This window comes from Centruroides sculpturatus, unplaced genomic scaffold, assembly GCF_000671375.1.
Source record: "Centruroides sculpturatus isolate CEXI.00-Female unplaced genomic scaffold, Cexi_2.0 scaffold1106, whole genome shotgun sequence".
Lineage (NCBI taxonomy): Eukaryota > Metazoa > Arthropoda > Arachnida > Scorpiones > Buthidae > Centruroides > Centruroides sculpturatus.
Window position 1 is genome coordinate 278,129 of NW_019385573.1, and position 13,002 is coordinate 291,130.

General features: G+C 27.7%; 1 protein-coding gene across 2 annotated transcripts; it reads right to left on the reverse strand.

Annotated features, from left to right (window-relative positions):
* Positions 1–1,946: 1,946 nt before the first annotated feature.
* Positions 1,947–10,497, reverse strand: LOC111640240 (mucin-5AC-like). Of its 2 annotated transcripts, none has more exons than XM_023386239.1 (2): positions 10,321–10,497; positions 1,947–4,050 (listed from the first exon to the last, which is right to left on the reverse strand). In XM_023386239.1, the coding sequence occupies exons 1-2, from the start codon at positions 10,329–10,331 to the stop codon at positions 2,172–2,174; spliced, it is 1,890 nt and encodes a 629-aa protein (XP_023242007.1). In that variant the 5' UTR covers positions 10,332–10,497; the 3' UTR covers positions 1,947–2,171. The 2 variants fall into 2 exon arrangements, with proteins under 2 accessions (XP_023242007.1, XP_023242008.1); XM_023386240.1 differs by lacking the exon at positions 10,321–10,497 and adding an exon at positions 8,580–8,703.
* Positions 10,498–13,002: the final 2,505 nt, after the last annotated feature.

Consider the following 13,002-nt stretch of genomic DNA (forward strand, 5'->3'; position numbering starts at 1 on the left):
TTACACACTTAATCACGTGAGTAAAAGCATCCTTAATCACTTTAATAAGTAAATAAGGATCTTATTTATTGTTAAGATTGTTATCCTTACACACAGTCGAGTAAATTAAGTATTGATCTAATAGTAAGTAATTGGTAAGGTTGATCAATCAATTATTTGTAAGGATATTTACTAGCAAAATATGCATAGTAATTAAATAAGAGTACTTAATTTTACTTACTAGTAAGGCATGTCACGACGTTTAGAAAGTCACTCTAAGTAAGGTGTATCCTTATATGCAGCTCTAAATAAAGATGGTTGCCTTACTGATACTTAGAAATCCTTACTTATAAAATTACACGAACTTATGAATATTTTAATCGATGTCGTCGTAAATTACATTTTTTTTTCTTTTTTATCCGTAAACAAATAAAATATTGTACAGTTGTTTATAAGTTTCCCTTTTGAATATTATTTCAAGTAGGTTTTTTTTCGTATTATTTACCGATAATACACAAAAATGAAAGTTTATGAGGTTTATATCTGTTCAAATATTTTTATCTGTTCGTGGAATATCCGTTTTCATTTTCTTTGCTTTTTATTTCATTTTAGTCGGTTTTGTGATGTTTTTATTGTCGTTAATCCGGAATCAGCGGAGAGACACTCAGATGAAACACATTAAACTGATTAAGGTATCTTCGTTTAATCAATGAATTAATGTACAAGAGTCTTTACATAACAGTAGGACGAACGTCCGCACGTGTCGACAGACAGTAGCCCGAACAAAGGAACAAGTTAAGACAAAGGGTCATAAAACCTTTTGTTTGGTTATTGGGTGGGTCTCTCTAGTGGGTCAAATTGGTTTGCGTCGAGAGTATCGACATTTGTCACTCCTTTCTGATAATTATTTAGTGTTTTTCAATTTTGGCGCTTCGTTTTATCATTCTCTTTCTTGTAGTTTTGTGTTTGATACTGTATTTTTCGCCTCCTTTCTGACAGATCTGTGTGAACTTTATTTCTTGCCCCCTTTCTGACAAATCTGTGTTTTATATACCGTGTGTTTCGCCTCCTCTCTGACAGATCTGTGTGCTTTATTTCTTGCCCCTTTTCTGACAAATCTGTGTTTTATATACCGTGTGTTTCGCCTCCTTTCTGACAGATCTGTGGGCTTTATTTCTTGCCCCCTTNTTTTCAGTATTTACTATAAAAACAGAAACGCATGCGCGTATTTAAATTTGAATTCAAATAAACCAATCAAATTTTATCAAACGAACTGCTTTCGTCCTATTTATAAAATATTAATGTTTAAATGATTTTAATAATAATTTCGCCACTTATAATTATCGTTAGAGAATTAATTAAATATTATTTGTTTTCAATAGTTGCCATTTTTTTAACATTACGTCACAGTCACGTGCTAGGCAATATTTTGCAATAAAAATTGATTTAAATGGATTCACAACACTAAATGGACAAGGAAACGTTAACTAATTTTTTTAATATTGAATTTTTATTAAAGTAATTTCCTCTTTAATATAAAAATGATCGGTGAAAGAACTCATTCGACTGTGATAAATTGTTTTTTTAGAAGAGAAAAAGAAAAAGAAGAATATATTATCGATTATTCTGACATGAATATAACAAAGAGGGACGTCAAGAAAATCAAATACGTCTCCATTATTTTCGGGAAGGTATTTTTCAAGGTCAGTAGGACGTAGCTTTCTAGTCACGTGATCTGCATTGACCTATTTCCGTCCGTGGAAGTTACGGCGGATCACGTGACGTCTCGACTCAAGGTTATTCACATTGTTATTACTTGGCAAATATTTATCGATTTTTGTTAATCATTTATTTCTTATAGAAATAAATTTAAAATATATAAATATTTTAAATTTAATTTAATTCGAATTTTCCTTAATTTATANTATTATGTTTTTTTTTAATGTAAAATATAATAATTACGTTTTATGTTAGAACGGTATAACGGTTATAAATATTTTATAATCGTTATACTGTAGGTTAATGTGCTGTAAACTATAGGTAAGCCTAGTATAATGCATCTGTTTATAACCATAGATGTGATTTTACAGAAAGCAGAAGTGCATAATTTTTGGCATTTTAATTATTGTGTTACTTTTTCCGTTCGGCAGAAATTACAGAAAATTTGGATATGAAAATTTCTCCTGAAATTTTCAAGTTCTTGGCCTACTTAATATGTTCGGACGTGGACGATTTCCCAGTAAGTTAGGCCTAGGTCTTGAACGGAACAAACCAGAAAATCGGTTCTCTGGTGTAGCTGTTGTTGTTGGTGGTGGTGGTTGTTCTGTTTCTTCTGGTGTTTCCTTTATTGTTATCTCTTCTTCAGCTTCTTTTGTAGTGGCTGTTGTTGCTGAGACTTCTGTAATTTTAGTTGCTGTAGTGGGTGCTGGTGTTTCCGTTTCGGCTATTGTTGTTGTTTCGGTTTCCCCCTTTTTGTTTCTGGGACGAAAAAATGATGGCCGACTCCTTTGTCTGTTACTTAAAATATTAACCGGAGGTTTTACTGTAGCACGAGCTCGTGGTTGAGTGGTTCGTGATGGTTTAGTGGGGTTAACGCGTGAAGAGCTTCTTCTTGTTGTAGCTCCGAAACGATTCTTTGTAGCTGTTGCTACTGATGATGATGTTGTTGTATCTGATAATGAATTATCCCCGAATTTTCTATTATTAGTAGAACCAGGCCGAGTTCGCGCTATCGGTGCTCCTGGGCGTGAGAAGCGGTTTCTAGTTGGAGGTCTGAAACCTGGCCTTCTATCAGCTGTGGCTTCGTTAGTTGACTGTGTCGTCGTGCTGGGTGTTGTTCTTCGACTAGAACTGGCTGCAGTGGTTCTGAATCGTTTCCTCTTTCCTATATTACCTAATCTTCCTCTTTCTGTTGTGGTTGTTGTCAGTTCAGTCGTAGTAGTAGTTTCCGTAGTTGTTGTATAATCCTGAGTGGTGACCTCCTCCGATTGTGTTTCCTCTTCTATTTCATTCTTACTACCTTGTTTTTCTTCCTGACTAGCTGGGATAGAGGTAGTCAAGACGTCTTCTGTTGCGGGTGGAGATTGTAATTCGGCCGATGACGATGTTGTAGTGGCATTTTGGGTGGTATTTATACCATCTGGGGTAACTTCCGGTTCTTCAAGAGGATCTACTAAGTTGGGTGTTACAGGAACTCTTGGAACGTCGTTGCTTCCATATCGAAACACGTTCCGAACCGGCTGTACTTCAGTGCCTTCCGATACAGATACTGATACAGATATAGCCGTGGCACCTTTTGGACTCGATGTAGTGGCCTTTTCTGCTACTGGTCTATGTAGGAGTGGTTGTCCTACTACCTCTACCGATTGCGCTGTACTGATAGAAGAAGAGACAGTAACTGGAGATAATTGTCTAGCGGTCTCATATTGTGATGCGTTAGTTTTGCTGTCATTTTTCTGATCATAAGATTCTAGATCGGGAATATTGTCAAAGTCCAGTGTCAAATTATTACTATTTGTGTCATTATCGTAATAGTAGTAATAGTAAACTACATATTCGTCATCGGGTTTCGAATCTTTTTCTTTAGCACCTGTTGCTTTATCGAATTGAATCTCCGAGGCGGGTGCTTTCTGAATGAGTTGCTGTGCTGGTTTTACAACCTTCCTCTCAACTCCCTTAGAAGCTGGTACACCTTGCTGGGAAGGTGAAGGAGCTCCAACTTGAGAGTAAACACCTTGCTGCCCGCCTACGTAAATCACCTGTTGATTCGGTGTTTGAGGTGGGTGTGGTTGAGGATGGGATTGAGGTAATGGAAACAAAGGTGGTTGATATTGAGTTACTTGCGGTGAAGATTCCATTTGGATTTGTGGTTTAGAAGATTGAGGTAACTCAGCGAAGATGGGTGGCCGATATTGCTGTAATGGTTCGGGTCTGTTCTGTTGAGAGTTGCTAGGGATGGCTCGAACGAAGACATTAAAATTACTCGAAACATCGGGAATCTGTAGGAGGTGGCGAGACGACACTACCGAATTCATTAAAGATGTCGTCAGTAGAACGATAACTGTTGGCGACCTAAATAAAGATAACAGGTCTATTAGTAAAGTTAAAATGGAGAAATTCCGATTTATACACTTAAAAAAAAAACAAGTTATCTAAGGTTAGCGTCTGGTATTCCCCATCAGGTTTCTATTATAAAATATGCCAGATGAAACCTAATGCATTAATAAGATAAACCACGAAACTCTCTTTAAGATGACTCTGCCCTTCATTACAAACATAAGGAACAAGTTTTGTATGCCCTCATTTGCAAGTCACGTATGTCTATACTTAAAAGTTCTGTATCTACTACAAACTATCTAACAATCTTTAAGTTTAGTTGTTGAAAAAATTTCCTTATGTAGAAACAGTTCACACTCACTTTTGTTTGTTTTGAAGACCTAAAATTCTACTTCGCATATATTAACGTACAATTAAGGATAAAATACAATAACAAAGATTTATTATTAAAATTCGTGAGGAACCATTAAAACTGAACAGAAGCATTGGTAATCAGGAAACCGAACGATTAATTAATTAAAGAGTTAAATATGTATTTGGGTTGCAGTATTAATGGTAATGATTATATCAAGTTTCAAAATTATTTCTATCTGTTAATTAAAAAATTAAATGTAACCAAGTGTCGTTCTGTTTCTACGCTATGTTTAAAACCATTTACCATGCTTTTACCCTATTCTTTAAACGATCAGAAAAATCACGACGAGGCGCGTGAGTCGTCACATCGCTTTGCACACCCTTTGTTCACTCGTGTTTCCTTTTAATGAAATGGTTTTGACTATAAAAAAAAAACTATTAAATAAATTTTAATTATGAAAATTTCTTTTAAGAATATTTTTATTATGGTAGTACGTAATGTACCAGTGTATTATTATTGTGGGTAATGTAATTGTTTATATGGTATCATTAGTGTTTTTATTCCATTTTTTTGAAACATTTCGCCTATGGGCACTATTGGGACCTTTTTAATCATATCCATTGTGAGTTCAGCCAGCCCACAATGAGGGTGGCCGGGTGTTGAGTGTCGGGGCCGACATATCCGAGGTAGACAGCCCATAGAAAATTCCAGGGTTGTTCGACCCGGATTCGATCCTGAGTCCCCCAGTAAAGTAGTCTGACTCCTTAAACGTCTTGGTATTATTGTGGTAGTGTTGTATGTGTAGTATGATAGAATTACAGTAGTGTGGTAATATTATAATTATGGTAGCAAAAATGGTAATCTTAGCTAAATGATAAGCATTCCGATATTCATATAAAAAAAAGGTTTGATACATAAAAATCCTTATAAATTATATAGTTTTCAAAGCTTGATTCTTCCTAGATCAATGATTAATTTCTATACTTACTCATAGAAACTAGGGCTATTATCTTGAAACAGTGTGATAATTGCAATTACAAAAACAATAACAAGTAATTCACATTGAAGATTCAATCTTATCGAAGAGAAATCTATGACTTTGTATGTTAATATCCGCTGAAGAAAGCAAAAATGCACGCAAGAAACAAGAGTTCTACTTTTCTATTCAATAATAATATAATAGTATAAAAAGAATTTCGAAACCAGAAGGAAGTAAAGTTGAAAAGTTAAAAATTAGATATTGTTTAGATTTATCAAAGCAGAAAAAATAAGAAATAATCAGAAGCAGATACCATCAAGGAAGATATTCTGAAAATCCAATGTTCTTTGTGAGAAGTAAAAGGTGACAATTGCACTCTTTACGTGTTCTTAAATTGTTACATTATCAAAATTTTGGCCTTTTTATTCACCTGTAACGTAACAGAGCTATATTCAATAAGTGGAATGTTACTATAACAGTACATTTACCTATAGGCCTACTGCTTGGGTATGTTACTACTGTATATTAATAATATAATTACTCTAGGCTACAGCTGTATTGTTTTCTTTTATTAGCCATTATAAAGTAATAAAATCTTATAAACACTTATATAAATAATTAATTTACATTATTGTGATGCTACTATAGACGTGTGGTACTATAATAGCATCATACTTTCACTTTAAAATGGGAAAGAAGCTAAATAATAATTAACATTTCCATATAATATTAAGAAAACATTTCAAATTTACGAAGACTCTCTTAAATTTTGGGTACTTCTCAAATAGAACAAGCTTATAATTCAGATTTAGTTAAATTTAACCCCATGCAACGTGCTTTTTTCTTTTTTTCCTAGCAGAAAAAAAAATAGAGTTCAATGCTCCAAAGACATTGTTAAAACAGTGGGCGAAGGAGGAGAATATTTTTGGAAAGTTGTCAACCATATTAAGGGGTGAAGGAGTGGTACGCAATGCCGATGCTAGAGGGTAGAGATATCTTTTTATAACCAACCAACGAGACCCGAAAAAATATAAAAAAAATTGAGGTAAATTAGGTCGCATACCTTGCTTGAGGCAAAACTCTAGTTTTCCTTGTATATGTAACTAGTTGACACGTATAATTATTTGTCAACATTGCATTCTGTGTTTATTTGAAGTATCAACTTCCAATAATTGCATTTAACGCTACACAACTGACTTAATTCACTCTCAAGTTCAATACAATGATTGATTAAAATAAAAAAAAAAACACTGATATTCGTCCTTCCTCTTTCTTATACATTTTATATTAAGCGAAATATAATATATCTTAGTGTAATTTGTATTAGATTATAGCTTGCATCCATGCCCTTATCACACTACTTACTTATCAATGTCAAGTATCTAGTTCGACCTTGAGGACCTAAAAGGAAGAATCACGATCTTTAATACGGAACTAAGCTAGTTTGCCATGCTAATTACGAATATACTAGGAAATCCGAGATGAAAAATAATGTTTGGAAGACCTTTCAGGCCTTTTCTTCACACTTGGTATGTATTCAATGGAGCACATGTAATCGATACTTTCAATCAGTAAACTCAGATACGTCTGCACTGCAAATGATACTGTAATTTACGTGTAAATTACTATAAAATGGCATTCAATTTTTAAAATTATTGTTTTAAACTCATACGACGCAACCGTGTTTAAAATTTATCGCTTCCCTGCTCGTCACGTGTTATATTTGATAGCAGTTGCATAAGGCATTTTCCTATTTAAGAATGAAAGTTATTTTTTTATGGAGGAAACACAGATACATACCATATCCTAAAACATAGTTTTGTTTCCAAAATAAACACTAGAAAGTCCCCAAAAGACCTACTTGTAGATCTCACGTGAACACTGTTTTCACAGGAAGTTACATCACTATTTTCCCTAAAGAAATTAGGCCGAACTAAACAAAGAGTTTTATAATCTTGTATACTAAATGTAAATCTTAATGTCTGAAACAGTTAAACTCGGGCCTGTATCAAAAAATATCATTGGCATATGCCTATTATTAGTATAAACAACATAAACAAGTACATAGTTTAAAATTAAACTAGGTTGTATGATGCACTTGACTGGTTTCGACAAATGATAAAACTATAAATAAAAACCATAAACATGAGAATTTTGACATTTTTCAGCTTGTTTCATCGAAATTATTTATGGACTTCTATTTAAAAAAAAGAAAAGAAAAGAAAATACAACTAGAAAAATTACTTTTGTAGGCCTCAACTAGTTTCGGACATACAAAAATAACTACACTTTAAAAAAAAAAAAGTAAAAGTTATGTATTTAAATTATCATGCCATTGTAGACATTGTTTTATAATAAAAATTAATGTAACTTGATGAGCGAGTTTGACGTAGAAAATTTATTCACGGTATCGAAGATAATTTTACTATAGAAAATCAATTACATATCCGTGCCAATGACCCGGAAAGTTTTTGGAAAATTGTCCATGAGGAACGATATTTTTTTTTTATTCCTAGTTAAACTAGCATCTGGACTGGTAATATATATATATAAATTAAATTGATTTGTGTAAATTTAGATTATCCTTCTACCTTTAGAACAGTTCTTTTTTATAGCCTCCTACTTACTTCAAAAAAAGCCATTAATTAATTTTGAAATAAAAAAAAATGGCGATGGAAAATATTGTAGATACCTTCAAAAAAACATATTAAAAAATTACAAATTTAAATTTTATGGAGTTTTGTTTAATAATAATTTAAAAACTACAAAAAAAACCGGATGTTATATCCTTGAGATCAAGGTACTGTACTTGTTAAAAAGGTATATCAAGAGCGTTCGATGATTTTACAAAATGCGTCAATGACCCATAAGGACATTTGGGTTCTTTGACGCCATTTACGTTTCCCCTTCGTCGTATTTTTAAAGTATTAATAATTTTATTTAAAAAAAAAATTTAAGATGAATTAATTTATTAATTTCTAAAATATTTTCTGTAATTAAATTTAAGTTAATTGCGTTGTTTTAAAGGTTAAAGTGATCCGAATCGAATTTTATTCGAATTTTTAATTAATATGTTAAAGTCGAACAAAAATAAATAATTTATAAACGTTAAATTTGAATAAATTAATCATTATAACCATTAAAAAAAATTAACATTCTTATATTTAAAAAGTTGAATTTAAACTGCCCAATCAACGCTGTATTACTCACTTTTTGAAAAATTATAAACCAATCAGCGTTAAGTTTATTTAACGGTAATGAATTTAATACTTTTCGTCTGTTTAAAATTTAAAAAAAACGATAATACTAAATTTATTTTTTAATTTTTTTGTGTGTGTTAATATTAATAAAAGTTGAAACCATTACAAAATGTTAAAACAAACCATTACAAATTCGAATTTATTTTTAACCAATCGTAGATTAAAGCCAAATAATTCAAATTTGAAACGACAAATCAGCGAATTATATTTGAAATTATTTATTTTTACACCAGAATGCTTCGATTATATTCTATTTACAGTTAGAAAAAGTAAAAAAAAAAATCTTAAATTAATCACGTGGTTGCGTGCCAGAATAGTCTTAATATAACAAATATTATTATACATAAGTTTAACACCTTCTCGTATCGCTTGTTTAATAATATTCGAAGAAATTATTAGCGATACGCATGAGGAAGATTCGTCGAAAGAGGACAAATTAAAAAATAAAACTTTGAAATTCATAAGTGAAAATGATAAATCAGGCCAATATTAAAGAATAAGGTTATTATAAACGAGACGTTTCTGTGTCAATCAGTGTTAATCAAAGAATATTTCCACAACACGAATTATCGAGGGCAATCCCCTGAAAGAAACTACTTAAAACTGATTCGAAAACCTTTCTTATGCAACCTATATTGAATAAAACAAATATTTTCCGATTCAAAAATTTTTAAATTAATATTAGCCAATTAGCGTACGATAATTTAAAATTTTAAATATTTTCAGCCAATAAGGTAAATCTATTTATTTTTTTAATTCTCAATTCAACACTCATTAATCTAATTTTTTTTAAATAAAAATAACTCGATGAACTTCCTATTTGAAAAATAAAATTCTAATTGAATTAAAAAAAATAAAACGTTATAATTTTTGTCAATAAAATTTATTTTAAATCAATCATAATCGAAGTCTTAAAAGTCTTTATATAAATTAATTAATGAATCTTTGTTATTAAAATTATATTAATTATTATTATTAATTAATTATTTTGAAATATATTTAAAAATTAATTATGTAAAATTAATAATAATATCTTGAATGTAAAATTCGAAACTGATGCTAATTAATTGAAACTAGTTCTAATGCGATTAACATAATTCAAATTAACCAATGAATAGTGATTTAATAAAGAAAAATAATAAAAATTTCAGAATAAAAACAACTTTATTGTTTGTTTATTTATTTACTTATATAACAAAATATGTATTTATATATTATATTTCATAATAAACTTGATGAAATATATAAGTAAAACGCGCTCTTATTGGTCGGAATATTTAAATTTAAAAATTTTTCATACAGACGAATATTACTGGTTTAAAATATTAAAATTATATTGTTAAATTATTTATTGTTCGAAATAATATTTAAAATAATTTTAAATTAATAAAATATTAATAGTTTTTATTTATAAGCGTTTTTTTATTTCTAATTATAAAATTTAAACGAATAATAAGACTGTTATGAATATATTTTTTTATATAAAAAATATATTAAATTAGTGACTTGAATTGATAAAAAAAAATACTTTAAAATTTTTATTATTAATTTTTGCACTATAAAATTAATTAATAACTTTTAAAATTTATAAATTAGAAGGGCGAAAAAATATCACACATTACGACGCTATTTACAGCGCAAATATTAAGTTTTAAACGAAAATTAATTATATAAAAATTTATGTAACATACCTGGACCACATATTTGTGGAGGTTCGCAAAAATTTCGTAACAAAATATCACCCGATTGGAGATGTTCTTTGAAAGAGCGGGCTGCTTACACAGAAGATATTTTGACAAAATGTCCACACAGAGCGTCAAGTACCGTTATATAGACGAGTTTGGCTGACCCCCTTTTACGGTCTACCTGTCAAACTGGGTCTACAAGATGGTCATACCTTTACTACAACTCATATAAACACCTCCACTCTATCTTTTTTTTTTGTTTTTTGTTTGTTTTTTTTTATTATTGCACCTGGTCTAGTCTCATATTAGAAAGTGAACTGGGACGTTTTAAAGTAATTACGTTTAATTAAATAATAAGTAACTTATGATACGTTTTAATTTGAATTTTTAAAAATTCAAAATTGACCAATCAGCATTTGAAATTATTATTGCTATTATTATTATTATTATTCTAATTTGAAAGCTTTCGTATCTTAAAGCAAAATTTCAAAGAAATTTTTTGCTAATTATTCTTATTTTTATCACTTTCTAGATACAGTCGACCCCCTTATAACACTGTTGATAATTGCGTTTTATATGAACTCCATGTTGTACGAGTCACTTAGATTTTACAAATACGTGTGCCGGGCTGTGAACAGCTCACGTATTTGTAAAATCTAAGTGACTCGTACAACATGGAGTTCATATAAAACGCAATTATCAACAGTGTTATAAGGGGGTCGACTGTATCTAGAAAGTGATAAAAATAAGAATAATTAGCAAAAAATTTCTTTGAAATTTTGCTTTAAGATACGAAAGCTTTCAAATTAGAATAATAATAATAATAATAGCANTTTTTTTTTTTTTTTTTTTTTTTTTTTTTTTTTTTTTTTTTTTTTTTTTTTTTTTTTTTTTTTTTTTTTTTTTTTTTTTTTTTTTTTTTTTTTTTTTTTTTTTTTTTTTTTTTTTTTTTTTTTTTTTTTTTTTTTTTTTTTTTTTTTTTTTTTTTTTTTTTTTTTTTTTTTTTTTTTTTTTTTTTTTTTTTTTTTTTTTTTTTTTTTTTTTTTTTTTTTTTTTTTTTTTTTTTTTTTTTTTTTTTTTTTTTTTTTTTTTTTTTTTTTTTTTTTTTTTTTTTTTTTTTTTTTTTTTTTTTTTTTTTTTTTTTTTTTTTTTTTTTTTTTTTTTTTTTTTTTTTTTTTTTTTTTTTTTTTTTTTTTTTTTTTTTTTTTTTTTTTTTTTTTTTTTTTTTTTTTTTTTTTTTTTTTTTTTTTTTTTTTTTTTTTTTTTTTTTTTTTTTTTTTTTTTTTTTTTTTTTTTTTTTTTTTTTTTTTTTTTTTTTTTTTTTTTTTTTTTTTTTTTTTTTTTTTTTTTTTTTTTTTTTTTTTTTTTTTTTTTTTTTTTTTTTTTTTTTTTTTTTTTTTTTTTTTTTTTTTTTTTTTTTTTTTTTTTTTTTTTTTTTTTTTTTTTTTTTTTTTTTTTTTTTTTTTTTTTTTTTTTTTTTTTTTTTTTTTTTTTTTTTTTTTTTTTTTTTTTTTTTTTTTTTTTTTTTTTTTTTTTTTTTTTTTTTTTTTTTTTTTTTTTTTTTTTTTTTTTTTTTTTTTTTTTTTTTTTTTTTTTTTTTTTTTTTTTTTTTTTTTTTTTTTTTTTTTTTTTTTTTTTTTTTTTTTTTTTTTTTTTTTTTTTTTTTTTTTTTTTTTTTTTTTTTTTTTTTTTTTTTTTTTTTTTTTTTTTTTTTTTTTTTTTTTTTTTTTTTTTTTTTTTTTTTTTTTTTTTTTTTTTTTTTTTTTTTTTTTTTTTTTTTTTTTTTTTTTTTTTTTTTTTTTTTTTTTTTTTTTTTTTTTTTTTTTTTTTTTTTTTTTTTTTTTTTTTTTTTTTTTTTTTTTTTTTTTTTTTTTTTTTTTTTTTTTTTTTTTTTTTTTTTTTTTTTTTTTTTTTTTTTTTTGTTCAATTTCTAACTTAAATTTTTAAATGGTTTTTAAAATTTCAATTAATCTTGTTACGGTACTTTACCCCACGTTAATCACATGGATACGCCTGAATGATGGAGAAAGACATTACTGTAACATGCCTTTTTTTAAAATCAGCTGATAACATAACTCTAACGCAATTCTTTTTTAATGTAGCAACAACTGAAAATATGTGCAAATTTATTCAATCATGACGCCTATATAACAGTAATTCAATGGGTTCTTCACAAATAGTAAACAAAAATACATAAGCAGCATCGATAATTTCCAGCGAAACTTCATTTTTAATTGCTTTTTAATAATTAATAATGAAATTGCCTTTCTAATTATTTTAGCCAAATCCTGTGGCGGTAGAACTTTCATTAAGTTGCAGTCGCCCCATAATGGCAGCCATTTAAGGAATTCATAATGACATTTAGCTTCAGATGATCTTCAGATTTTCAAATTTACCTTATGCAAATACATTCTTGACATTACAAATATATTAATAAGTTTATTTAAGCTTCGTTAGTACCCAAAATAGCCTTTATGACAACTTAAGATATTAAAAAATTATATTATTAAGTGTTTGTTCTCATGAATAATTTTCCATGCTTAAAGCGTTATTATGCAATTATTTCCTGGTTTTAGACTTTTTGTTTAGTTTTTTTTTTTATTTAAGACTTTTTCTAATCTTAAAATTGTTTATTAAATATACAATTTTGATATATCCTTGTGCAATACTTTCATATAAAACACTTAA